At 46.3% G+C, this 27,787-nt stretch overlaps 1 protein-coding gene across 9 annotated transcripts in view; it reads right to left on the bottom strand.

The window, feature by feature from the left end:
* Nucleotides 1–27,787, bottom strand: part of PTPN3 (protein tyrosine phosphatase non-receptor type 3) — a 115,295-nt gene that overhangs the window by 68,436 nt on the left and 19,072 nt on the right. For 3 of the 9 annotated variants that reach the window (XR_007146555.1, XM_047831469.1, XM_047831470.1), the window contains exons 1-6: nt 17,603–17,677; nt 13,080–13,234; nt 7,647–7,754; nt 7,527–7,569; nt 4,863–4,941; nt 188–232 (exon numbers count right to left, since the gene is read on the bottom strand). Coding sequence is in view for 8 of the 9 variants with exons in the window: in XM_047831469.1 (XP_047687425.1) it covers nt 188–232; nt 4,863–4,941; nt 7,527–7,569; nt 7,647–7,754; nt 13,080–13,234; nt 17,603–17,675 (503 nt within the window). In the remaining variant the exon portion in view is untranslated. Of the gene's footprint in view, nt 1–187; nt 233–4,862; nt 4,942–7,526; nt 7,570–7,646; nt 7,755–13,079; nt 13,235–17,602; nt 17,680–21,679; nt 21,769–27,787 lie in introns of those variants that run through there. The other 6 variants (XM_047831472.1, XM_047831471.1, XM_047831475.1 and 3 more) reach the window with 4 other exon arrangements.

The following is a 27,787-nucleotide window of genomic DNA, read 5'->3' as shown; positions in this document are numbered from 1 at the left end:
TTCTCCAAATCGAGACCGGGTTAAAACCAGACGTCCAGGCCATAAAGTCATGCCGGATGCTGCTTTCAACATCCATCCTTTGTCTACATTTAATACTGTTACCAGAAATGCACGCTCATTAGACTGAAACCAGGAATTTTAGTGTCTGGCAACTGACAGGAAAAGAAGAATGTGAAATTCTCATTACCTTCCTTCACAAATATCCATCTTCAGTTGTAAGAAATACAAATGCCTACGAAACAATTTTTTTATTATTAATTCATAACACTCAAACTGAAGCAAGCGCACACACAAAAAAGGCGACGAGTCAAGGACAAGATCTGTACATACGGAAAACAAAATACATAAAAACACATTTAAAAAAAAATTTTTTTTTTAAGCAGGTTTCACGCCCGGTACAGGGCTTGTACTCATGACTCTGAGATCAAGATCAGAGTTGAGATCAAGTGTCAGATGCTTAACTGAGCCACCCAGGTGCCCCAAAACACGGTTCTGTCTGAAGTATCGGGGGCTAGGTTGTCCACCGCAAAGCTGCCCCTTCAGGAACAACGGCTCCTGTGGCTGTCTGACTTCCAGCCAGCCTCATGCCAGCATATGCTGTCCCAGGGATAGCTGAGCAGGGACGGAAAGGCTGGAGGCAGTCATCAGTCAGGACTGTTGCCAGTAGACACTCCCACCCCCGTAAACTCGGGGCATCCGAGAGCACCAGGACCCACGAGCATTCTGCACAGGCAGCCCCCATGCACTGGGGAACCGCGTTTCACAACACACCCACGTTCCCTCTGCGTGAAGCGGCAAAGAGGAGGTGGGTCTGTGAGGACACTTCCTTGGCTAGGGTGCAAACACCCAGCTGAGTTTTTTCCTGTGTCCCGGGAACCGTGGGTGCTCGAGCAAAAGCATAAGCATCAATCAGCTACCCGCTGCCAGGACCTCCGAGCTGAATTCGGCCCTGGTCTGTGAGCCACCAGGAACGGCACTTCAGAACCCAACACGTGACTTGTGGGCAGAGCTCGGTAACCCAGGACAGGCCCCTCACCCTGCAAGTCTGCCCACCATCCAGGGAGTGGGGAGCAGACACCAGTGAGAGCGCTGCTCGGGCCATGAAGGGATACGGAAAACTTTATATTTAGGGATGCGGCATACATGTGACACTCGGCTGCTAGCTCCCACTCTTTTTTAAAGCCCGGGTTCAAATGGGATAGACATTCCAGTGTCTGGCCAAGAGGACAAAAGGGAAACTTCTTGAAATATAATACAGATACAGCAGAAGTGTCCAGGGGCGGGGGAGTGTTGATTTGGGCAATTTAAAACACATCGGGTCTTGTGCTCGCTTCGGCAGCACATATACTAAAACACATCGGGTCTCATGATGCCTTCAAATCTATACGTTCAAAAGGTCAAGGCGCTGGTGTTCTGAGACATGAATATGTCACGTGGCATTACAACCCCCTCTCTGCACAGTTCTGGGCCGGAAGCAGGGAACTTCATAATGGCTTGCCTTATTTCAGCCTCGTACCAGCTCAGAAGGAGGCACTGCCACCTCCTATTTTTGAGGAAACAGACATTCAGATAGGTTATGTGGGGTCAGTTAGATCTGATTTTAATCTGGACCGTCATACTATGAAAAACCTGAGTATGCTACAAATTTCTTATGCATCTAGTGACTACAGGCTTAGGGTCAGTTTCCTACCTCTGATATATATTATTATGTTGCCTATAGTTATCAATTACCCTTCCTGTGTTGAAGACCAGCACTGAGAAACGGGGTAGCATACGTGTGCTCATTCATGCTTATTTTGTATTGGAGACCATCTTTTTCACCTACGAGAACATCATCAGTCCTTTCTAGTTTGTTCCTATGTTTATCTAAGCTGACATTCAACCAGAATTAAGTGTTCTCTCCTACAGTGCTACTGACAGAAAGCAGAGAAGGGAGAGAATGCTGGGTAATCCTATGGTAAATCTGGCCCTCCAGGGGCAAGCCCAGCTGATTGGTGTTTCTTCCTAGGGAGAGAAATGAACATGAACCTGGAGATCACCATTCATCAAGTGCTACGTTATCACATAGTCAGCAAAGTGTCTGAGTCAATCTCATGACATTGTACAAAGAGGCTGTAATAGTGGAAGGAGGACCAAAGTTTGGGGGGTCTCCTGGGAATCCTGAAGGAGCCTCATTTCAAAGCTACCAGTAAATGAAATTCTGTGTAGGGTGACCTAAATTTATCAGGAACAGCAGCTGTGGAGGCTCACGATCAAGGAGATGTTTAACAAGTAGAATAAAAGAAAACCACACAGTTGGCACGCCTGACTTCAGAAATGTAAAGGTCACTCCTAGAGTGACCATGACCTCAACTTCACAAAAAGGGCGACAGATGCCTCCCAGCCCAGAATTTTAGAAAAAAAAAAAAAAACCCAGAAAACAACAAATACCACTTTCTCCGATGCTTGATAGCTAAATGTCTTTAAGAAGGATTTATTTTTGGATAGGCTACAGAGCTGAGGCTTAATAGAATACTGTGTGTCAGGAATATAGGCGAAACTCTAAGTTAAAAAAAAAAAAAGACATGTGAATTAATGGTGGACGTCTGGCTCAGCATAAGGAAAAGATCTGGCAGTCCTGGCTGCCCACCAGCTCTATAGGCACCATGTGGGTGGCTGCTACCGTGGCTCCTGTTACATTGAAATCTGGTGCCCCAAATCCCAGGAGGTGACAGCTACACTCCATTCCACACTGGGGATACCACCCATCTTAAGATGGGAGGTGGGGTGCATACAGTCAGGTGTCAGTCCTAAAGCAGTGAACTGTATGAGGGACACAAACAAATCAAATTTTATCCTGGGCTCAGGTAAGAACGAAAATTAGTCTATTACTCATTTTGTGCCAAAATCTGCCTCTCTGGATGCTCTGCCCGCTGGCCATTATGCTACCACCAAGCATGTCTAATTCCCCTCATCCCTTACAGATCTCAAGGCAACCTGTCTCTCCCCAAGTCCTCCTTCCATCCCGTCAAATGTCAGGTTCAGCAGGAAGATTCTGTTGGCACCCAGAGGGAGTGAGCCTCTCTCCTGTGGGGTATGGAAGTAGACGCCCAATCCCCAAGAGGGGCACTGGAGAAACAGACTCTTGGGTTAGGCCAGCCCTAGCCATCCCTTCACTCAAGGTCTTTGGAGAACGCTACCATGCCCGCGGCCACCACATCCCCGTTGCTCTAGCATCACATGGGGGCAGGTAGGACGATGAGTGACAATTACTAGGTTAGGTAGTGCACTTCTCACTTGGGGTTAGAGGCTGTCAGTTGGTCATAAATTTAACAGGTCACAATGGGCATTTTAAAAAGAAGGAAATAGAGAATAGAAAACTATCTGCACTTGGTATTGTTTTATTAAACACTTGCTTCGGTAATATATATCTGCACTGCATTGCAAAGCAAAATACATTTTTGCTGTGTGGTTGTGATTTAAAAACCCACTGGTTAAAAAACCACACACATGTATGCATATACATATATAATCCATCATAACATTTTTAAAGCATCCTTTGAACAGAACTTGATATTTAGTAATGGTCGGGGGGGGGGACCTTGGTAGGGTCATTTCAAACTCATTTTCCTATAGATTATGTCACCCCTCTGTGTCCGCCAGCTCATGAACCGATCTGCTACACCCCCCTTAGTCCACCAGCATTAGGAGCCATTATGGGGAAAACTCAGAGCACCATGTGAACTTCCCATGGTTATCCAATGAGCCGTGCGGGGCATCTCTTACTCTGGCGTAAAATTTACTTAAACAGTAAACATAGTCAAATCTCCAATGGCTGCTATGTGGAGGGAAGAGGTGCACAAAGAAAGCAAAACAGAATAACAGACTAATATTTACCCTTTAAACACATTAAAAGTTAAAATGTCATCATGTGGTTACCTTCAAAAGCAAAACAAAACAAAACAAAACATAGTACTCAATGCCTGAGTTGATGTCACCTTGTTGGTGTTGGTCTCATGGGAACAATGAACACAGAATAGGAGTCAATATTCCTAATATCCACTTTTATTTTATTTTTTCTGGTAGAGGAAACACTCTGGAAATTTCCCTCCCTATGAAAAACAAACAGATCAATAATAAAAGGGCTCAACGTTGCCATGGGGGAGGGGAAGTAGAGGCAGGGTCACTGTTCAAACAGCAACAACCTTCCTGTGTCCACCCCCTCCATTCCAAACACTGTTCCCCACCCAGAAACCCCACGTGCCAGTACAAAACAAGAGCCAGGCCCTACGCCAAGCCCTGAGGGGTAAACAATCCTATCTGGGCTCTCTTTCCCTTATCTGGTTCACATTTTGCCTGCGCACCCTGATTCACTCAGGAGAGAAACTGGTCTAGCTTGCATAGCTTTCTGTCTCTTACCAACTAGGGATGTGGCAGAGAATGCTTAGTTTAGACACCTCGTTATCCTAAAGGGCCTCAGTTCTAGCCTAGCAGAGATATGGGGCTATTTGATCTGGGGATGACTGTTTCACACAATGGTCTTCCAAACCCTGCCTGCATTAGAGAACAGATGACTTTGCTTGCTTTGGGCACTTCACTCTCAACAGGCAGAAGAGGCTGGGGCAGCGGGGGAGGCGGGAGGAGGTGGAAGGGAGTGTATTGGGAATTGCACCAAGTAAGGACGTAAGTAGGTCCAAGACAGAGAACTAATCAGCTGATGAAAAGTTCAGTATGTACCCCTCCGATTTTTACCTGGATGGGAACCACTGGTGTGGTTCTACCCAAATGAAGTGTATGGCCACAGTGATAAAATAACGCGTACATTCTTAGTGGTTACTCATTTTTATATACTAAAAAGGAAACTTAAAAAAAAAAGTGATTACCTGGTTTGTTCTTGCTGCAGTGTGTTGGGATCAGGTATAAAAAATCTTACTCGAAAATGCAGAGTACAGGGGAAACCTCCTACAACATTTTTCAAAAACAAATTTAAGTTTTCCCTTTAAAAAAGTCAATGCAGGTAAGCTGCTACTCTCCCATTAAGTGATGCATTTTTTTTTTCCACTAGACCACTGCTTTTTTCCATCGATACAAGGACTAATTTCGAACAAGGAGTGCACAGGTTAAGTGACTATTTAGAAATCTCCAAGTCTGCAAAAAGTAGAATAATCTGCAATATGAGCACAGAATGAGGTATTACCTCCTAATACAGGTTTAACTTAGGGCTGTGTTCAAACAATGCACTCCATTATCTAGATCAGGAATTTTAAAAATTCCTGACATCAACAGATTATACAATATTCACAAAGAAATAACCTCACATATATAGCGACTTTATACTTTTCCCAAACATTTTCAGGTATATTCTTGAATTGAAACACCGCCTTAACTCTGAGTAGGCTCGGCTGGTGTTGATGGCACTGTTTTTGCAGACGGGCCAACAGGCACAGAGACTTGCCTTGGGTCACACAGCTGATGACAGTACCACAACGGTAGCACTGAGGTTTTTGATTCTGCTATGCCACCTCTCAGTCACGTTTATATTGGACAACAGTTCATGCTTTTTAACGCAAAGTAAATTCCCAAAGTGACGAACATACTAGCAAACATTATTATGCAATTAATTACCATACTCAAATACGGTTTTATGCAACAATACCAAGAATCGATTTGCTTGCAGAGATAAAATTAGCCCATTTCTTTTGCTAGATATGGCAACAGGAGAAGAGGAGATTGTGTTGCTAAGCTCCATGCTCTCCTTCAGGTCGGCTGCACCCCTCTCCGTTACTCAGTAAATGTTCGTTGGCCCTATCTATGTGCTCGGCACTTTCCTGCTTCAGAAACTCAAGCCTTCTCTACCCTGCTCCTCTTACAGACTTGTCGACCTCAGTTCATCTGGGGTTCTACCTCCCCTCTCTTTAGTTCTTTCTGTCAGTCTCTCTCCTGTGTCAAAGACTCAAGCAGTGTGTGTGCATCTACGAATGTACCTTTGCATGTGTGCCCAGGGACCAGCGGGTGACGCTGTAACTTGGTACAGGCTGACCACCTGCACATCAGGGGACAGCTAAGTGTTCCCATGCCTTGGGACATCCTCTCAGCTCCTTCCCACCAGACCTTGTCAATGTGTGTCTCAGGATGCCTTTGTGCACCCAGAGTGTCCTATCACGTGCTCAGAACTATCCTAGAACCCTCACTCTCCTGGTGTCCATATCCCCATGCTTGGCTGTGAGCTCCTTGAGGGCAGGTCCAAATCTGATTTGGACCGGATTCTCAGAGCTTAGCCCAGTGCCTTGCCAAAATCTGAGCTCAGGATACACTTCCCGAATGAATGAGTTAGTGAGGGAATGAACGATGAGGGAATGTATTCATGCCTGTGTGGACTCACTGCTCTGAGACTTCAAATGGGGGCAGGCATGTATCTGCACATCGGCTCTGTGGCTCCCTGTGGGCAGTTCTGAATGCTGAGGGAGGTCAGGACTTGGAGGCCCACGCTCCAGGGGACAGCAGCAGTGGGATCCTGGCCACGGTTCCTTGTCTCTACTCCTTCCCATGTGGGTGCTTGGGCGAGTGGGGGGAGGTGGCATAAGTGTGTGCACACTTATGTGTAAAAATCCACCTGCCGTTCACCCCTCAGCCATTCACTGGCCACCTCCTGGGGAGGGGGTGCATTGTGAGGAATGCAGAGAAGGTGTGGCAGGGGCCCAGACCTGAAGGAGCTGGGCAGTTTCCAAGGAAGATTAAGGCAGGCGACTGGGAGATGAAGGACAGTGCTCCGAGGAGCAAAGCAGACAATGACACATGAAGGGAGGGGGGGGGGGGTCATGGCTTCTAGTAGAAGTAGGGATAGAGTCTGAGTGGCTTTGAAGAACAGCAAGATTTGGATATAGAGAAGAGGGAAAAGCAATCCCAACAGAGGGAACAGACTGAGGGAAGGTACAGAGGAATGTGTGCAGCCTGGGAGGTCAGCCAGGTTTGTCTGGGGCATAAAGTGCATAAAGGGGAACAGAGAGTGCGATGCTAGAAACCAGGCTGAGGATGGATCCGGGCGGAGGGTGGGGTGGGGCATGGTGTGAAACCCCATCTAAATGGGAGTTAATGTACAGCACCGGGCTTAGGAGCAGTATGTTATATCTGTTATATTGACTACCTATGTCTCAGACTCCAGTAGGAGGGGTGTGTATGTGTGTGTGTGTGTGTGTGTGTGTGTGTGTGTGTGCGTGCATGTGCTTGCATGCACAGGTGCCTTTCCCACCCTGGCTCTCACACTGGGCTAAGAAAAGCCATCTCCCTTCCCTTGTAAGAAGAAAGTAGGTTCCTGGGCTCTTGGCTGCCTTCTTTCACCTTTCCTGCTCACTGCTGGTGAGGACTGATCTGAAAGCATCTCTGCTCACTCAGAAGTCAAACAGGGAGAAGACAGTTTACTCACATCACCTGGACCACCTGGAAGCCGGGTCCCAGATGTTAACAGGCACACGGATAATTGGAAGAGAGAAACGGGCCGTGATACACGAATACCCAGTGTTCAACTGAAATGAGAAGGTCAGCCTCACCTTTTAACTGCTTCCTGATGGGCTTGCTTGATTCCAGCCATCTCTGTTGGGTAAGAAAACATAAGATATAAAACCAAACCATACAGAAATCCAGCGACGTCTTAAAGGGATGATGCTTACAAGAGAGTCTACTGAATCATCGCCATGCTGCAAACCAAAATATTCCTTTTCGGTCACACCCAAGTGGTTGTATGCCATATCCAGAAGAACTTGACCGGTATCTTGTTTCTAAGAAAAAAAAAAAACCAAAAGGTCTAGTGGGCATATTTTTAAAATGAATGAAAAACCAATGGTTAAATATCTTTATTGTAGGCAAAAAGGAGTTAAAACATTTAGAGATTTTATGCACACTCGTATCTTGTAGTAAGAAATGCTTCGGTTAAGCGTCCGACTTCAGCCAGGTCACGATCTCGCGGTCCTTGAGTTCGAGCCCCGCGTCGGGCTCTGGGTTGATGGCTCAGAGCCTGGAGCCTGTTTCCGATTCTGTGTCTCCCTCTCTCTCTGCCCCTCCCCCATTCATGCTCTGTCTCTCTCTGTCCCAAAAATAAATAAACGTTGAAAAAAAAAATTAAAAAAAAAAAAGAAATGCTTTAATAAATGTCACGCTAAGAAGTCACATGGTACGCATGAGAAGTAGGGCTCGAAGAAAAACCACATAAATATGATTTAAGACAGTATAGTTAAATTGTCTGAGACTTCTTCCTTCCCCTTAGCAGAGATTCCCAAGTGATGTCTGAATTGGGAAACACAGATATCACAATGAGAGTAAACTCTCCATGACCTACCCATGGATTATCCACGGCAAAACGCTAATCCCACATCAGTTTTGTTGACCCCTCGGGAGCCACGGAAGTGTGTACAGGGAAGAAAACTACTAACAGCATGAGGAAGATGGCTAAGAATAAGCAAATGCCATCCTAAACGCCCTCAAAGTGACTTGGCGTGTGTCACCCTGGGGGATCATCTGCCACTTTGCTCTCTGCCATCTGAAGTGAGAAGTCAGTGGGGACATTCAACTGCACTTTGCATCTACGGCAGGACTCAGCCACTGTCACCACTTGGTGTTTATGAAGCAGGCACAGTGCTGAGTATGGGGACCGAGCCACAGTTAGTGTCCCAGAGAGGCCAGGCATAGAAGCAGTGACCGTAACATGGTGTGCCAAATGCTGTCGAGTGCCGTGAAACCCTCAGGGCACAGGAAACACACAGAGGACGATACGGATGGTTAATTCAACCTGGGGACAAGTGGAAGCAACTCCTGACCTGGGTCTGGGAGGGTGACAGGGCTGAGTACATTAAAAAAATTTTTTTTATTAACTTTTTTAATGTTTTATTTATTTGAGGGGGGAGGGGCAGAGAGAGGGGGACGGAGGACCTGAAGCGGGCTCTGCGCTGACAGCAGTGAGCCTGATGTGGGGCTTGAACTCATGAACCGTGAGATTATGACCTGAGCCGAAGTTGGATGCTCAACAGACCGAGCCACCCAGGCGTCCTAAAGAGAAGGCATCTTAAACAGTGTGCCTGGCACAAAGGCACGGGGGTGGGAGACAGCATGGTGCCTCTGGGAAATCGCAAATTCTCCTTCAACAGGCAGACTTCTCAGGAATCCTTTGAACCAAACCATTTGACTTAAGGACACTGAGACTCAGAAATAGACTATAAAGAACAAGCAAAAAGACAGCTCCTTTTTTGAGTGCTAGAGAGAAGATCATGCACCTGGAAATTGACCACAGTGACCAGGAAGAGGAGAATTAGGTAGTCATCAGGCCCCCTCCTGCAGCCTCCTCTTTGGTGTGGTCTTATATTGTTTGGCCATAGTGTGGGAACATGAGACACACCCATTTCCTGCACACATTCCCCCCTTCCTGCCTGAGGGCCCTGCACCTGCTGCCTCTTTTACCCGGGACCGCTTCCATCACAAGGGAATCATGACAGTGTGGAAAAGATGGCCCACCCAGTCCACATATTCCAAAATATGAGATACTGTCCCCCTCAATTAGGAGATACTCTCCTGGTACATCAAAGACCTTGGTTTCCCTTAATTAAAAAAATTTTTTTTTAAATCTTTGTTTTAGAGAGACAGAGCGCGAGCAGGGGAAGAACAGAGAGAGAAGGAGACACAGAATCTGAAGCAGGCTCCAGGCTCTGAGCTGTCAGCACAGAGCCTGACGTAGGGCTCCAACTCACAAACCGCGAGATCATGACCTGAGCCGAAGTCAGACGCTTAACCGACTGAGCCACCCAGGTGCCCCGCCTTGTTAAAATTTTTATAGAATTTTATATTATACTTAATAGGTAAGTAACTATCAAACATCCACAATGAGCCAGATATGACACGACATGCACTTTTTATATATGATCTCAAATCTTTGTGGCTGTTCACAAAGTCATCACCAGCATCCCCTTTGCCGTGAGCAAACAGAGGTGCTGGGAGGCTCCAGGCTGTCAGCTGATGGACAGTCTGCCTGCCTGAGTATGGTGTGCTGGCTGCCAAAGGCTACATGTCCCCACAATGTTGCATCTCCCCTCTAGAGTGCAAAACTCACCCATTCTGGTATATTTTTCCCAACTTTCCCAGTTCCCAAAAGGAACTGAAACATAATAAAGGGCACATTTATAAAGAACGAGCCTCCCAGCCCAGTCCCCTACTCCATCAGAGGCCATCTTTGCTATGCCAGGTCACTGTCCGTGACCAGCATGCTCCCTGGGATGGGCTAAGAACAAGTGATGTATAGGCCAGCTTCCTGATGATGCCTGCTCCTGCCCATAAGGGGGTCTGGGCTCAAGAGTTGGTGCCAACGCTCCCTACAAGTAGAAGATCTAAAGTGACAGGGATTCTAAGCTGCCACCAGGCCCTCAGACTCAAGTTCAGTGTGAGTCAGCTTTGACCGGACTGCTGGAAGCTTGAGGAAGCAACAATGGCAGCAGCATGATAAGGACAATGGTGTTCGTGTTCATAAGAACATGTTCTAGGATCACCGCTCTGGGCAGGCGCTTTCCTTATCCCTGTTTACAGGGCTCCTCACTCCCCCTTTAAAAAGTTCTGGCCTGGGATTCTCAGACACTGGCTCTTGCTCTCCTTCTCCCTCCTGGGACAGTCTGTCCCTGTCTCCTGTAGTGCCTATTTCTTGTCTCTCAAACCTTTCAACACTGACCCTTGTTCGTACCTTCTGTGTCCTCACTTCCCAGCTGACCTCACCCTGTTTTGTAGCCCCACATCTGCATCCCAGCCTTAACGCTTCCCTTAACCTTCTCACTTGTATATCTGACACCATCTCTATGTAGAGTACCAGGCACCTCAAACTCAACACGTCCTTGACAGAACTGGTTATCTCCACCCCCAAGCCTACCCTTCTTACAGCCTTTCCCATCTCTATCGACCCCAACTCCATCTTGCTAGTTTCCCAGGCCGACAACCCTGAGAGTCACCTTGAGGGCCTCTTTCCCATCCCAAATTCCATCTATTAGCAAATCCCACTGGCTCTGCCTTGAAAATAGTTTCAGACTTGGTTTATTCTTAGCCACCTCCACACTACCATCCTGTCCAACTCTCCTCCTCCTCCTCTCCCCTGGACTGTTATAATATCCTTTTAGTCCTTGCCTCTCCCCCCAACTCCCCCCCTAGTCTACTGTTGACAGGGCATCCAGAGTAACACTTGAGTCACATCATGTAAGGTCTCTGCCCAGACCTACCAATGGTTTCTGCCTACCTCAGAATAAAACCAGCACCCTCAGGATGACCTATAAGGCTCTACGCAGCAGCCTCCCCAACCCAACACCTATCACCTCTGACCTCTCTTGCTATTCTCCCCCTTGTTCATTCTACTCCAGACACACTAGCTTCCATACTGCTCTGCAACTACACTGAGTGGGATCCTGCCTCAGGACCTTTGCACTGCTACTTCTTTTACCTGGAATGTGCATTCCCTCCAGAGAACAACATAGTTCTTTCCTTCATTTCTTTTAGATGAGGTCTTCTCTGGTCACTTCTATAGAATGACAACCCCACAACTGCCCTGCTCTGGCACTCTCTACCTTCCTCATCCCACTTTATTTTTCTTCTAAATACATACCACCCGACACAGTATACATTTGTTTATGGTCCATTTCTTCACACTAGACGTAAGCTTTAAAAGGCCACATACTTGGCTGTTTTGTTCACTGCTGTATTCTTTATAACCAGCATGAAGCCTGACACATAGTAGGTGCCCAGTAAACATTTGATGAATAAACACTCACGTTCTTGTCAGAAAGAAGATAAACAGCAAAGGAATAGCTCCCAAACCAACAACAAAGGAGCCAGGCGTATACTGTCAACTTAGAGCATCTGGAAGAGGCATACGTGACCTTTTTAGAGAAACTGTCATGCTGTGACTTCCTGCAAACTGCCCTCCCCTCTTGTCTGCTCAGCCATCAAGGTCCATAGTGACCTGGGGTCAGTGGGAGGCAAACTTAGGGGTGAGGTGGAAGACCCAGGGGCCAGTTTTTGTTACCCTTTCGATTTCTGTGGCCTTCTATTACCCCTGGTTGTTCTCTTGTACCCAGTCTTCCCTTTCCAACCCCTCTCCTTACACACTGAACTTTCCAGGTTGGAGCAGATGCTGGCAGCCAGTCCAGGACTGGGGTTGACCCCCTTAGGACCAGCCAGAGTATGGGAGAGACAGGCAGAGGTCATGGGCCTAAACGGTGACTGGGGGAGGGTGGGACGGCATGACTGCTACAGTTCAAGGATCTCACTGGTGGCCTGATACTGGAGGCCTTGTTTCCAGTCCTGCGTCTGTCATGAGCTTGAGGTAGGAGAAGCCAGGCTCTCCCTGAGCCCTGCCATTTATGAGGCACACATCTTACTACCCTCCAGATGGGACCCATGAACTCATACCATAATAAGCACCTGCTATGTGCCTGGTCCTGGACCGGGCCCAGGGGAGATGACACCATGCCTGTCCCCAGGAGCTCACCATTTAAAGAACATACAGCCTAGTAATTATAACGACTATTAACGAAATGTGACATGGGCTCTAATAAAGCAGACAGGGCACCGTTATGGGAGAACGAGCTCAGGAAGCTGATGAAGATGCCACAGAACAGGTAACATCGAAGTGTCACTCAGTTCGCGTCACCAAGAAGTGGGGCAAGGCACTCCAGGTGAACAAGAATGTGATCAAAGTTTTTAGGGTTATTTCCAGGCCAGTCTCAACATACAAGATCTGAGACCTCAAGCTTTCATTTAAAAACAGTTCTGAGGGGCGCCTGGGTGGCTCAGTCGGTTAAGCGGCCAACTTCAGCTCAGGTCACGATCTCGCAGTCCGTGAGTTCGAGCCCCGCGTCGGGCTCTGTGCTGACAGCTCAGAGCCTGGAGCCTGTTTCAGATTCTGTGTCTCCCTCTCTCTGACCCTCCCCCATTCATGCTCTGTCTCTCTCTGTCTCAAAAATAAATAAACGTTAAAAAAAAAATTAAAAAAATAAAAAGTTTTGATATCTTGGTTTATAAAATGAAGAAACATTATGACTTAATAGCATTAATTCAGAAAAGATTAAATTTGGAGACCTTACATTGGCTTTAAAAGTCTGTACCAAGCCATCTAAAAAGCGGATGCTGCAGACGACTTCAGATCGAGTTTTCTCTTTGGGTAATTCTGAGGTGCGTATGTTATTAATTCTTCCACCCAATGCACGTAACCGGGAGGTCATAACTGTCGTTGAATAACCTGTAACAGAAAGTACACTTGTTAGCTCTCTGACATGAAAATTACCTGCTACGTGTGGATGCACCTCACAGTCCACCTATCCCGTGTCTGCTTTGATCCTTATAAAACTGAAGACCTCAGACAAATGAGAACCAGATAACAGACCGTGTTTCCATTGGACTTCTAAGCGTCTCTAAGCAAAATGTATTGCTCTGTTGTAACATGTTAACAGAACTATATGGCTTATTTGTGTGTTTTATCTCCCTGGTCTAAACCTAATTTATATTTCCCAGGCTTTTAATTTTTTATGTTTAACTTTTTGTGTATATTTGTGAACTCTACTATTTGTTTAAGGAACTAAATGTCATGTAAAAATGATTTAAAATATTAAGATACTTATTGGTCAATTAAACTACATTAAGTAACTTACAGTCATTAAAAGACACCATTTAGAGGCACCTGGGTGGCTCAGTTGGTTGGGTGTCCGACTTTGGCTCAGGTCATGATCTCAGGGCTCGTGAATTCAAGCCCCACGTCGGGCTCTGTGCTGACAGCTCAGAGCCTGGAGCCTGCTTTGGATTCTGTGTCTCCCTCTCTCTCTCTGCCCCCTCCCCCACTCATGCTATTTCTCTCCCTCAAAAATAAATAAACATTTTTTTAGAGCTCCTGTAAATCAATAAGACAAAGAAACAAGCAATCTGGCAGAAAATGGGAACCACGTTCGTTGTCAAAGAAATGCGAATGAAAACCACAAAGTAATGGTACCACATACCCACCAGAATGGCTACAATGAAACCTAACAAAACCAAGTGCTGGCCAGGGTATGTGGCAACTGGAACTTTCAGGCACTGCTGGTAAGAATGAAAATTAGCGCAACTCTTTTGGAAAACGGTTTGGCAGAAGCTATAGCACTGAACATATGCATATTCTGTGACATAATTCCACTCCTAGGCATATTCCCAACAGAAAAATGTAGATTTACCCACTAAAAGACATGCATGAGAATTTTTATAATAGCCCCAAACTGGAAAAGACTCAAATGCCCATCAACAGAGGGAAATTGTGGTATAGTCATACCATGCTTAACTGTACAGCAAAGGAAATAAGTGAACCACTGTGATGTGAAACACAAGTGAATTCTTCCGTTATGTTGAGCAAAAGCAGCCAGATACAACAGATTACCAACAACATGAATCCATTTGCATAAAGTTCAGAAACAGGCAAAACTGATCAATGCTAACAGAGCACAGAAGCGTGGTCACCCCTGTGGGAAGTGACCAGTGTCCAGAAGTGGACAGGGGACTTCTGGGATGCTTATAATATTCTGTTGATCTGGGTACTGATCCTGGTGTGCACGCTTTGTGAGGCTTCATCAAGCTCTACACTTATTTGTGTACTTGTCTGTATACTGCAATATCAAGTTCACTTAATACAGGGAGGAAGAGGGAGTTAGTTTAAAATCTGACTCTCTATTCAGGGAACGACAAGGAAAGAGGTCTTTCTAGTGAATGCAACTGTAGGGCAGTAGACTAAAAAAAGACTGAGGAAGTGTGCAGTGAGCACACGGTCACATCACGCAGGCAGGAAAGCCAAGGGTCTAGGCCAGCTCCTCAGCTTAGGGAACGGAGGAGGTGTAAATCTGACGAGGTTGGAGGGAAGAACAGATAAAGGTGAAGGACTTAAGGGCAATTTAATGTTCTTTTTGTTAATTCTCTGCAAACTTTCCAAGATGAGCTGGGCCTTTGCATGAGCTATTCCCTCTGCCTAGAAAGTTCTTTCCGTTCCTCTTCAGTCCTCAGTGCCCAGCACAAGCATCACTTCCTCAGCAAAGCCTTCCCTGGTGTCCATAACTACTATTTGTGTTAGAGGCTCTCCTGTGTGGTGCTCAGGACAATGCCACAGTTACAGCTGGTGACGTATTTAACACTGGCCTCTGCCACCCAAAGCTAAGCTTCACAAGGGTAGGGACCAGGTCTGGTTTTACTCACCTACCCAGCTCTGGGAGGCAGCCAAGAAATAGCTGAACAACAACTCAATGAGTAAAAGGAAAAATGAAATGAAAAATGAAGCCAAGACTAGCACCTGGAAAAACAGTGCTACCTGATAAGACAAACTTGGGTTGTGGGAGCAGGAAGGAGGATGGAACGAAGGTGGGGACATCCCCTAGACCAGGGTTCCCCACACTGTAAGCTGCACACAACAGGGGCAACCTAGAATGCAAGGGGGGCTGAGGGGGGCCCGGGAGTCTGCAATTCTCAGTCTCCCAGGTGACAGAGCCGCTGATCCGGGGTTCACACTGTGAGGAACAAGTCACGGATAACTGGAAAAGCAGCACTAAATGTCAGGCAGGGTCAGAAAGCAAGACTGGGGAATCAGCAGCAAGGAAGGGATGGGCACAAAGCAGATCGGCGCCTGAGAATCAAGCCTCAGGGGACCACTGGAGGCACAGCTTAGCGGCAGGAAGCAGAAACACAAAGTAGGTGAAGGCTCCAGGAGAGAAGGGTGCACTTGGTCCCTCTTCCTACAGCGGGAGCTCCAGACAAACCTCCATTCTTCTGTAGATAGGGACAGGCAATCTCAAATATTAATAAAACAAATTCCGGGGACCGGCAGTGGGAGAAAAAGTACTCTGTCACTTATAAAATTCCACCCACCCCACCACCTCCACCTTGCCCTTTCCAACGAAAATGTCATCAGAAGCAGGGATGCATTTTCTGAGTAATACCAAGAGTTATCAAAAGACAACAAACGTGTTCCATAATACTTTAACCACTTTGAATTTAAAATGTCAAATTTATTGTTTAGTCCTTGTCTAAGAATTTCAGGTGGGCTAGAATTTTTTTTTTTTTTTAAGATACAATAGAATCATTACAAGCATGATTCTAGTGGGAGGTGCACATCAGTATTACCTGGGGAGCTTTAAACAAAAAAACCAGGCCTGTCCTGGCCACACCCACAGACGGTGATTCAGCAACCTGGGGTGTGACAGAGTGACTTTCCCTTTGGGAAGCCCTCACAGGAAGGAGGCAGTCAATGGCCAGAGGAGAGAGTTTGCAGGGAACCTCAGGATGTGCTCCAGATGGTCAAACTTAAGAATACAGGTTCCTTGGAATCTGAGCCATTCACTGAGGGGGTCACACAGGAAACAGTGGGGTAGTTCCTCAGGGCAGCTAACACTAAGAGCTCATCACACCATGACTCTGGATGGAAAAAACCAAAAGTGATTTCACACAAGAGCCTCCAAATGAAAGTCAGATGGACAGACGTGCTAAGAGCAGGCACTAATTTTCAAACTGCTCCCGGCCCTCGCAGCTCCGTGCAGCTGGCACAAGGGTGGGTACCGGTGGGACTTATTAACTTGACCATGGTTAACGACGTTCCCCAGCATAGTCATGTAGCCAGCGACCCAGAAGAGATACTTCTTTCCTCTGCACATCGATCTCTGCTATATGAAAGGCCTTGAAACCTAACAATGTCACGAACAGGAATTTCATGAAAGTCACAGATATATTCTCCCCACAAGCCTCATGTTGAATAACCACATAATCGAGCCAGGCAGGGTTTTCAGATTGTCTTGAAATTCTCTTAAACAATCCTGTCAAGACAATGGATGCTGACTGACTGCCCAGTTTCCGGAACCACAGCAATTGGGGAACCCGGGGTTTCTACAGCTTCCTTTATAAGCCTCTTCATTTTAAACAAAGCCACAACCTCACCAGGAACACACTGGCCTCCCTAACCACAAGTGGCAACAGCTGCAGCTGATGTATTCTATAATATGGAAGCCTTATTTGCTCTATTTTCAAAATCAAAACCAATCAGTTGTGGCTTCAGTATCTGTTCTGCACAACAGAGGTTCCACTGTGACTATAGATTTTATCAGACTGTACCTGCAAGACATACAGGAAGACTCAACATCTCCCTTAGTGCACAGTGGGGGCCCAGTGCACACCATGAGTGTGAGTTAACACCTGGCGGGACATAGACTAGGTACTCAATAAAAGCATTGTATTAACACTGCTAAACTTCTTTTGTTTAATATATTTTTTCAATATTTATTTTTGAGAGAGAGAGAGTGTGTGTGTGAGCAGGGGAGGGGAAGAGAGAGAGGGAGACACAAAATCCAAAGCAGGCTCCAGGCTCTGAGCTGTCAGTGGGGCTCCAACTCACGACCCTCGACATCATGACCTGGGCCAGAGTTGGACGCTTAACTGACTGAGTCACCCAGATGCCCAACAATACTGTGCTTCTAATGCCATCAGGTGCTGCCTAGAATCTGGATTTTGTAGCCAACCCCGATTTCAAATGCCTTCCATAAATGTTCTGTTTCCTGAAATTTTATTTCAACAGAGACAGCCTGTGAGGTTAAGAGATAGATAGGTGACATACCTTTGAGCTGCTCTATAAACACAGGTCCCAGAATCAGGGGGCATATTGCGTGGGATGCGGCAATTTGTGGCATGTGGGACACCGGAGCCCTTGTGGGTGGGGTTGGGTGACAAGTCTTCAACCACTATCCTTTCTGGGCTCCCTGTCTGCCCTGGAGCTGGGGACAGGGAAGAGGTGATGCTTTATTTCCTAAGGGTCTACATGCTGACCCAGGGAACTCTGTTCTTTTACAAGCACATGAACCACAGACAGAAGGGAGAGGACTATACTCTTCTCCATTAGAGAAAGTCAGAAAGAACTCCATTTTGGTCATTTTATTTTTTTAAGTTTATTTATTTTGAGAGAGAGAGCAAGACAGGGGCAGAGAGAGAGGGAGAGAGAGAGAGAATCCCAACTAGGCTCCACACTGTCAGCACACAGCCCGACACGGGGTTCGAGCCCATGAACCGTGAGCTCATGACCTGAGCCGAAATCAAGAGTCCCACCTTTAAATGACTGAGCCACCCAGGTACCCCCATTTTAGTCATTTTAAAAGAAAACGTTGAGGTTATTTCATACCCGTGTTTCCCAAAATGAGAACTTAGACCTCTAACTCAAGAGTGCAAGTTTCAGTTAAAAGAAAAAAAAGCAGTTCTGATTTATTAACACCTAATTTGTGAGTAAACACTACAAATGAACCACAGGTGGCTCAATAAAGGAATCAGCCTGACTAATCATCACGCCGACCTAGGCCAATGCTACCACCTAGTGGCCATCAGAGGAAAACACGGCACCTCCTGCCCTATGACTTTCTACTTCCTGGAGAGAAACAGGCACAGCCTTGCTCCCTTTTCTAATCACAGTTCAACTCAAAAAATCTCTCACAGTACAGAAGGCCTTCTTTGTAGCCCAATTCCCTCCTTTTTCCTAGTTCTTCTTCCCCAGTGAAGTCAGGAGAGGTTTTTGTGGGGGTGGGAGGTAGGGGTGGGGAGGATATTGATGAGCCCCAACAGATGCCTCATCGGCTAGAGAGGGATGTCTCTAACATGGAAGATAAACACTCATGTAAAATCAGCCATGCTAGAGAGATGACTCATCAAATACCAATATTGCTTTCTCCACCTTTCCATTGTAAATACATGGCACTCGGGCTTCATTATGGGTTAACCAAGTCTTCAGGGGGCAAATGCCCATCACACATGACTTTATTGCATATGGACAGGAAAACACAAACACAGGATAGCTTCTAGCTCTAGGCTGTTTTATGGCCAGGTTTACGTGTTCCTTAAACTTCTCTGAAGTGGGGTATTCCCTTCTAAAGATTTATAAACATCTGGATGGGGATTTATTTATTAAGCTCTAGATTAAGATCGGATCAAACTGTAAGAATGTATGCTTAGTAATTAAGCTGCGAACAAAGAAACAATGATTAAAATGAGACTTTTAAACCAAAGACTTAAATAAAACTTTAATGTGCTTGATTTAATCATCTGGGGAGCTTGTTAAAATAGATTCCTGGCACCACCTACAGAATCTATGGTTTAGTAGGGACTGAAGAAACTGCATTTTAAAAGTTAATTTTTTCCAACTTATAGAAAAGTTGCAAGAAAAACAGAACTCCCATATACCCCCATTGGCCAGGATTTAATTAACTTTCTGTCATATATGCTTTCTCTCCTACACACCCCCACACCTTATGCTTTTTACTGAACACTTGGAAGGTGTAGATATTATGCCCCTTTACCTCTGAATATTTAGCATGTCTCTCAATGACAAGGACATTTCAAGCCACAGTACAATTATTGTACTGGGCAATTTAACACTGATAAAAGCACTTATATAATATACAGCCCATATTAAAGTTTTGCACATTGTTCCAATGATGTCCTTTATTTCTTTCCTCCTGATCCAGGATCCAAACCAGGACCTTGCCATTGCTTTAATTGTCAGACTGAAGTTGCATTTTTAATAAGCATCCCCAGGGGACTCAGACACAGCAGGTCTGAGCACCATGCAGTGGAAAATACTCAACCAGATGATCCCAGGGTTCCTTTCGGTTTTGACTGTATGTGACTACAGCCAAGGGCTTGGTTAGGTCAGCACTCTACGTCAGTTTTCCTACATTACAAATCACTTTGCAGAGCTAAAAGGAGTTTCTCTGTAGCTTAGCAGCTGTCCCCTTACTTAGTCTGGGGAAGCACTTCCTAAGACATTGTTAAAGTAGCACAGACTTTCCAGTCTATATGTCAGTGCTGGGATTAGCACTGTTGTCATAACAGAGGAAGAAAGCAACACAAAAATAATGTTAGTTCAAAAATGGGTTCTATCACTCGATATTATGTAACCAGATGTCTTGGCTTGTTCACCCAAATTAGTTCACATCTTTCACAGACAGTGATTCCTAACGATTCGTAATATCCAAGTTATAAAAAAGGCAGCAGGGTCTTCTGTAATGTGCTTTTGCAGAAATGAGGGGCAGTCAACTACAATCGTGGTAAGGAAGGAAAGAGACAAAAGGAAGAGAGACATGTACATTTTGTGATTAGGCTTTTCAAAAGTTATTAATGAAACTCAGCCCAACCAGATAGTGATTTTAGTTCTCATTTGTAAAATACTCACGTATTTTAAAAAAACACTTCTTAAAAAAATTTTTTTAGTGTTTATTATTTTTGAGAGAGAGAGAGAGAGAGAGAGAGAGAGAGAGAGAGAGAGAGAGACAGAGTGCAAGCAAGGGAGGGGCAGAGAGAGAGAGGGAGACACAGAATCTGAAGCAGGCTCCAGGCTCTGAGCTGCCAGCACAGAGACTGATGTGGGGCTCGAACCCACGGACTGTTGAGATCACGACCTGAGCCGAAGTCGGATGCTTAACCACCCAGGAGCCCCCCAAAAACACTTCTGTATGTACTATTTTACTTTATTAATTCTAAATTACGTGCATCTGATAAAATTGCAATGGGGCACTTGGGTGGTTCAGGTGGTTAAGTGTCCGACTCTTAGTTTTGGCCCAGGTCATGGGTTCATCTCATGGTTCATGAGTTTGAGCCCCTGCATCAGGCTCTGCACTGTCAGCAAGGAGCCTGCTTGGGATTCTCTCTCTCTCTCTCTCTCTCTCTCTCTCTCTCTCTCTCCCCCTCTCCCTCTCCCTCCCTCCCCCTCTCTCTCTGCCCTTCCCCCACTCACTCTGTCTCTCTCTCAAAAAAAAAATTACCATACAACTGATTACATGAAACTGAATTTTCCTCATGACTATTTTCCGTAAATTTATCAATACCGCTTTCTGGCAATTACTCCTCCCCCGCTTCGTACTTGCCTTTTTAATATCCGAAGTACTACACTGCCTAAATACAAAGATAAATATATGGACTTCTTTTAAAAACTAGTTTATAATGTAAACAATCACTATACACATTTCTAAATTAGAAAGAAATCTATTAAGGATGGCATTTTCATATTGCTAATTCAGTGTTACAGCCAATGCCCTGATTTTTCAGCACAGAGGCTCAGGACAAATTAATTTTTAAACAGCATTTTTAAAGCTTAACGGCTGTCAATGAAAATAATAATTGCAGCTGACAACGGAAGTATTAGCACACAAGACTGGTTTTTAATTTGGGCATGCAGATATAAAAGTATTTAATATCTTATTTAGAAGAAAAGATGCTTCTGTGAGCACATTTATGAAAGTTTCTAACTCTCGCATTTCACATTATTTGCCACCACATGGGAGAAAAGGCTCATACAAGTCCCTTCAATAGCACAGCTCACTACTCAAATTATCCTGCAATTATTAATCTGAACACTCCAGACGCACAGTCTTGGGATCAAATCATTTGTTCCAAAGCTCCTGTAATTTGTTCAGGGAGTGGATCACCAACTAGGACCCCCAGGAAGCAGGGTGGGGTAATTTGTAGGATTCGTTCTCAGACAGAGACCCGTAATTAGCGCCCTCCTTCTCCTACAACTTCAAAATGCCAAATAGTTTTCTTATTATGGAGTCAGGGTTTATTTATAGGCTCAACACCATGACACTGGCAAAACTAACAAAATAAGAAAGTTACACTTGATACTGGGAGATAACAAGAAGTAGATTCAGGCTACCTGAAGGGCAAGATGAAGAACTCTGTGGGGGCTGTGGACGGTTTCGGGAAAGAGGTAATTGTTGCTATAAAGAGAAGCCAACCTCTTAATGTTCCACCAGCGAAGTTTTCAGGGTGGCGATGAGAAGCTAAGGAACTGAACGCACCAGCTGCCCCTAAGCGATGAGAACACTCACGTTACACTCATTACCCTTGTTGGGTCTATTACATGAAGTCACTGCCCAAACCCCACCTTTTTCTTGAAGCCTCACAAATCCTAAGTGCACAGCTCTCAGGAGAAGCCTGGCAGGAGCCCCCTCGTGCCCCCATCCAAACAGGACTTCCCCCAGAGGGGACTACTCTTCTTTTAACACCAACTTCATGAGATTTTTTTTTAAGTCAACTCTACTCCCAACATGGGGTTCAAACTTACGACCCTAAGATCAAGATCTGTGAGCTCTATTGACCGAGCCAGACAGGTTCCCCTCTTCCTGTGATTTTTTAAATTTATTTTTGAGAGAGAGAGAGAGCGAGTGTGAGCAGGGGGAGTGGCAGAGACAGACAGGGAGACACCAAATCTGAAGCAGGCCCCAGGTTCTGAGCTGTTGGCACAGAGCCTGATGTGGGGCTCGAACTCATGGACCGTGAGATCATGACCTGAGCTGAAGTCAGACGCTTAACCAACTGAGCCACCCAGGCACCCCATCATGAGATTTTTTTTAAGTTTTTTTTTTTTTTTTAATGTTTAGGAAAGGTTATCACAGTGCAGTGCTAAACTGCACCCCTGCCCCAAATTTCCCAGGGCTGTGAGCTCTCCCAGGGCTGTGAGCAGCACACATGTGGATGCTTCTGGCATCTGTGCAGTATGGGCTGCAGAGAAATGAGAAGCATGGGATGTGGTCTCCCCCCAGGTGAGGCTCTGAACAGTGTCTAGTGAACCTCTCCCGTTAAGATGCCACCTCAGTGGACCCAGAACCTTCAGAGGTCAGCAAGCCTGCCTCCTGGAAGGAACTCCAGGCCTTGGAATGATGGAACCAAACCATGTGGAGGAAAAGGACTCCAGGACTTCCTACAGACAAGCTGTCCCTATATCCTCCCTACAACTGGCCAAAGTCCCACACTGGACTAGGACTACATTGCACAGACCCTCAATCGTGCTTATAATTACTCTTAACCTTTAGTACTACTTTGGCAAAGGAGTTTTGGACCATTTACTCAATACTCATTTACTGGGCACCTGCTCTATGTCAGGCCGGATGCATATAAGTACCTGGAGTTTCAAGATCTAAGGGAGATGAACACCCAGGGTGCCAGAGAAAACAGGAGGAGGGGTCCCGACCTGACTGGGGTGGGCAGTGGGACCAGGTCACAGGGGAACCTTGCAGGATAAAAGGAAGTCAACTAGGTAGAAGGGGCTTCCAACATGGCAGTGCATATACAAAAGTCAGGAGGGGAAACACATTTTAGGAAATGCAAGGAGAGAGATTTAGCAGGAGTGTCTCGGGCATAACTGGTATCCTAGAGATATCTCAGGGAGAAGATCTGGTGCTTCAAAAATCCAAGCAGCTGTCACACATGATGTGGCGTGAGGCTGTAGGAAGGTCAGCAGCAATGGAATCAATCGCATGTGGGTTGGAACCCCAGCTTAACCACTTAGTAGCTGCGTGAACTTAGCAATCACTCACCCTTTTCCTTGCCTACAAAAGGGGGAGGGGGATTTTCTATGCTTTTCAAGGTTTTAAGCACTGAGTATGTCTGAAACTAACTGGCACCTAGCAGGGTCCAATCAATGGTACTTATGACTACTGTCTTTAGGCTGGTCTGTTTAGACCCCAAGGGTTCAAATGGGTGAAGGACAAAAGAAACAGATTTCTCTTTAACAGAAGGAAGAGCTTTTGAATAGTCAAGGCTGCACAAATATGAGAGGGACTGTGTCAGGAGAGAGGGAGTTCCCTGTCACTAGAGGTGATCAAGCAGAGAAGGCGGATAAGACCTTTGGTGAGAAGGTCGCAGAGGGCAGACCAGCCCTGGAGGAGGTGGGATGGTGTACCCTGAGCACCCATGACCAAGACTCTATTATGACTTGTTTCAATAGTGCCAAGGTTAAGTCTCTGTACATGTAAGTCCACTCAAAGTAGGCACTGTTCAAAATGAGATTCCTTATACACAGACTTCTCACGGGAAAGAATTCTTTTTTTTTTTTTTAATTTTTTTTTTTAACATTTATTTATTATTGAGAAAGAGAGAGAGACACACACACACAGAGCATGAGCAAGGGAGGGGCAGCGAGAGGCAGCAAGAGACACAGAACCGGCAGCAGGCTCCAGGCTCTGAGCCGTCAGCACAGAGCCCGACACAGGGCTCGAACCCACAAATTGAGAGATCATGACCTGAGCCGAAGTCAGTCGCCCAACCAACTGAGCCACCCAGGTGCCCCTCACGGGAAAGAATTCTAAACGGGTACTTCAGTCTTGAAAAAAACTAGAATGACCCCATCACTGAAACAGGGGATAAAAGAATACGAATGGACCAAAAGCAATACATAAAAGCTCAAAGTATAGATAGTAGAGTATGTTTTATATTGAGCTATTTCCACCTAAAATTAAGCTACCAGTCTCTTTCCATTCTCCCTCTGGATAGTTCCATGAGGCCCCAAACAGACTGGAAAACAGGATGGAATAAATCTACTCTACAGGGCCATGAATCAAGTTGCATAAACTTTACAAAAATACTGTGCTAATATTTGCCCTCAGGGCACAGACACGCCCATTTGGGTGTAAGTCCATGGTATTTCTGTGTTGGGTTCCAGCCCCCACCCCTTTACAGCCAAAAGCAGCAGAAGCCTTCAGAAAAGAAAACAGCTAAAGTCACTTTGAAAGGTTTGAGATGTGCTAATCGCAACTCATCCCAGCCAAGAAGCTGGGATCTCACAACAGGACCATCCTGCCAGCTTTGTTCCTGCCAAGGAGTCTGAAGCCAGTGGCAGCCTGGCCAGAGAAACCCAATCCTCACCACCAGCAGCCCTCGCCATGATTTTATCTCAAGGAAACAGAAAAATATCCTCCAACCCTGAAACCTTGACCCCCCGCTGAAAGCATCACCCTATTTGTCACTAATCAGCCAAGGAAACTGGGAAGCCACTGCTCTATTTTTTTCTTTACTTTTCACTGGTTTTCTTTCATCGATTTCCTAGTTTAGAGCCTTTGGAAGGCTCCTTCCAGCTTTAAAATCCCCTTCCCAGGGCACCTGGGTGGCTCAGTTGGTTGAGCATCCTACTTTGGCTCAGGTCATGATCTCACAGTTTGTGGGTTTGAGCCCTGCATCAGGCTCTGTGTTGACTGCTTGCTCAGATCCTGGAGCCTGCTTCAGATTCTGTGTCTCCTTCTCTTTCTGCCCCTCCCCCACTCACACTCTGTCTCACTCTGTTTCTCAAAAATAAATAAATGTAAAAAAAAAAAAAATTTAAAACCCCCTGCCTGTAAGGTTTTAACCCGAGGGGCCATCTCCGGATATATTAGGTATAGCAACCCAGCCTCTCTAGAAAACAAGATAAAATGTATTCTCATGTACGCTAGTCAGACTTCCAGGACTTTCTGACTTGGTGAGATGGAGTCAGAAAATTTATGAGAGGGAACTGCACGGACTCTAAAAAGACTTAGAAAGGCATGCCAAAATGCTAGTCAGCAAATAATGTATCTTGTTGCTGCCATTGTTACATTTGCTTGTAGTGAGGTCTTCCACATGCTAGGAGCCGGGAATACAGAAATACAATCCATTCTCTGCTTTTAAGGAGTGCAGGGAACTGCCTGGGGGCTCCTGGTGGCTGGGCCCATTGGAAGCCTGAAGGAACGTCAGATCTGAGTTCCAGTCTCTGCCCTACCACTCCCAACACCACAGGACATTGGTCAAATGAACTCTGTAAATCTGGTTTCTGCACAAGTAAATACTTCTGAGGAGCAGGGCCCTCCTGCCCGGCTCACAGCAAACACTCACCAGCAGCTGTTAGGAGCTCTGATGCGCCCATTCTCCCACCTTACTCCTAGTCCCTGGGCCACTGCCTCCCCCGGGCTTCCTGTCCTGGGGAACAGCCAAGGGTCCTCAGGGGCTTCAGAGGTTTCTAAATACTCTTGCACCCATTGCTTCTGACTCCATTCACTCTGACTGAGGCTGGCAGGCAGCATTCCTGTTCCAATTTACAGGCTGGTAGATTAGACTCCAAGAGCCATGCTGGAGTCACACAGTTGGCCTCCAAATGGGGCGATGACCCCCAGCTCAGTGCGGGGCATCACATACCTCCTGCCTGCTGAGTCCACTGGCCCACATGACTGGGAAGGAAGATGAATTACAGGTGATTCACTGGAGGGAAAAAGGCCCCACTTAATCACTACTGTCTCTGTAATTTCCTGACTAAAGGTATGTTCTTACCTTTTGAGATAATCTTTGTAAACACTCCCCACAGCTCACATGTTGGTAGATTTCCTCTTAAGGAGGAAATGGTCCAGAAAACCTACCCCCCACCACCCCCCGCCACACACACACACACCATTTAATTCTGCAATATCAGAAACCTGAGTAATGACTTGGGTATTTATTACCGTATTCCCTCCGTTCTAAGATGACACAATTGAATTAACAGGTGTTTCAAAAAAAATGTAAAGAAAAGTTTAAAGTACCCTCGGACGGCCCAGGTCGTGCCGATTAGAGGAAAGTTAAAATGTGGCACACATCTCTCAGAGTTGAGGACGCGTAGTAAATGACTTCCTCTCGTTTGTGGCCAAAGGTGTGGGCTGGCGTGCATGCGCATGACATCTGAAGGCACCTCCAGGTCTACAGGCAGTCATCCCGGGTTAATTATTAGCAGTGGGAGAACAGGAGTACGTCACCTCATTTCTTGAGGCCAGGCCCTCAGTTTGGCCTGGGGCTTCTCTGACCCTGTGACCACTGGCTCTCCTTCCAGGGGGATCCTGAGAGTGGCACACCAGCCCCAGAGCTGGCCAGTCACCCCCTCCACTGCACCTGCCTTCAGGAATCCCAGGAGTTGGAGGACTCATGATGGAGGCCCAGGTTCACTGCAGCCCTCAGAAGGCTGGGCTTCTCTAGTTGAGCTCAACTAGACCTTTTGTCCCTCACCCTGGTGGGGGGAGGGGGACTCTAAGCCAAGGATCTCCTGGGACAGCCATGGGGTGGGGCACCTGAGGTGTGGCAGGGGATAGCCACTCGGCATCTAAACCTTGTTGTTCTTGCAGTGAGCTGTGGGAGGTACACGGGCAGTGCAGAATCTAACTCCACAGCTGCGAGAGACACATTGGCTCCAATCACCCGAAGGTAGCTAGCCCTGGAGGGGAAGGAGAGGGCAGGAAGGCAGAGGAGCAGCCACGCAGGGTGCGCTCTGATCCACGCACATCAGATACAACGTGCCGACAGGCAGTGTCATCTTGATTGGGAGCATTTATTTTTTTCCCAAGTTGTACTCATCCCTCCTATCCCACCGCGAGACATTTGTCCACGTAGCTCAAACAATTCACCGGCAGTTTTTGTTGTTATAGTTTACAATATTTCACCTGGTGAAATCATAACTGTGTGGCCGGGTGTCCGGATGATTTCTAGTGAGTAGGGGCTCCAACTTCCGAAAGAACCCATTGTGAACGTGAAAAGGGAAGAAGGAGCAAGGGACCAAGGGCTTTCACAAGCGTCAGGGAAACGGGGGCCCAGGGGAGCCTTGCTTTAGAGCCAAAGCACCAGAGGTGTGTGGCCACAAGGGGCCTGAAAGTGGCTAGGACCCCCACCCCACGCCTCCTGGAGGAAAATGGCCAAACAGATGAGCAGGTAATTGATGAGAATTTGGGAAAAATCACCAGATTTTCTCTTTTTGGTCCTTTCTACCAGACAATCTTGTTTTTATTTTTATTTAAAAAAAATTTTTTTTAAACGTTTATTTATTTTTGAGACAGAGAGAGACAGAGCATGAATGGGGGAGGGTCAGAGAGAGGGAGACACAGAATCGGAAGCAGGCTCCAGGCTCTGAGCTGTCAGCACAGAGCCTGACCCGGGGCTCGAACTCACGGACCTCGAGATCATGACCTGAGCCGAAGTCGGCTGCTTAACCGACTGAGCCACCCAGGCGCCCCTA

The sequence above is a fragment of the Prionailurus viverrinus genome, chromosome D4, assembly GCF_022837055.1.
Source record: "Prionailurus viverrinus isolate Anna chromosome D4, UM_Priviv_1.0, whole genome shotgun sequence".
Lineage (NCBI taxonomy): Eukaryota > Metazoa > Chordata > Mammalia > Carnivora > Felidae > Prionailurus > Prionailurus viverrinus.
Note: the sequence above shows the minus strand (reverse complement) of the source record. Positions and strands in the feature narration are given on the sequence as shown.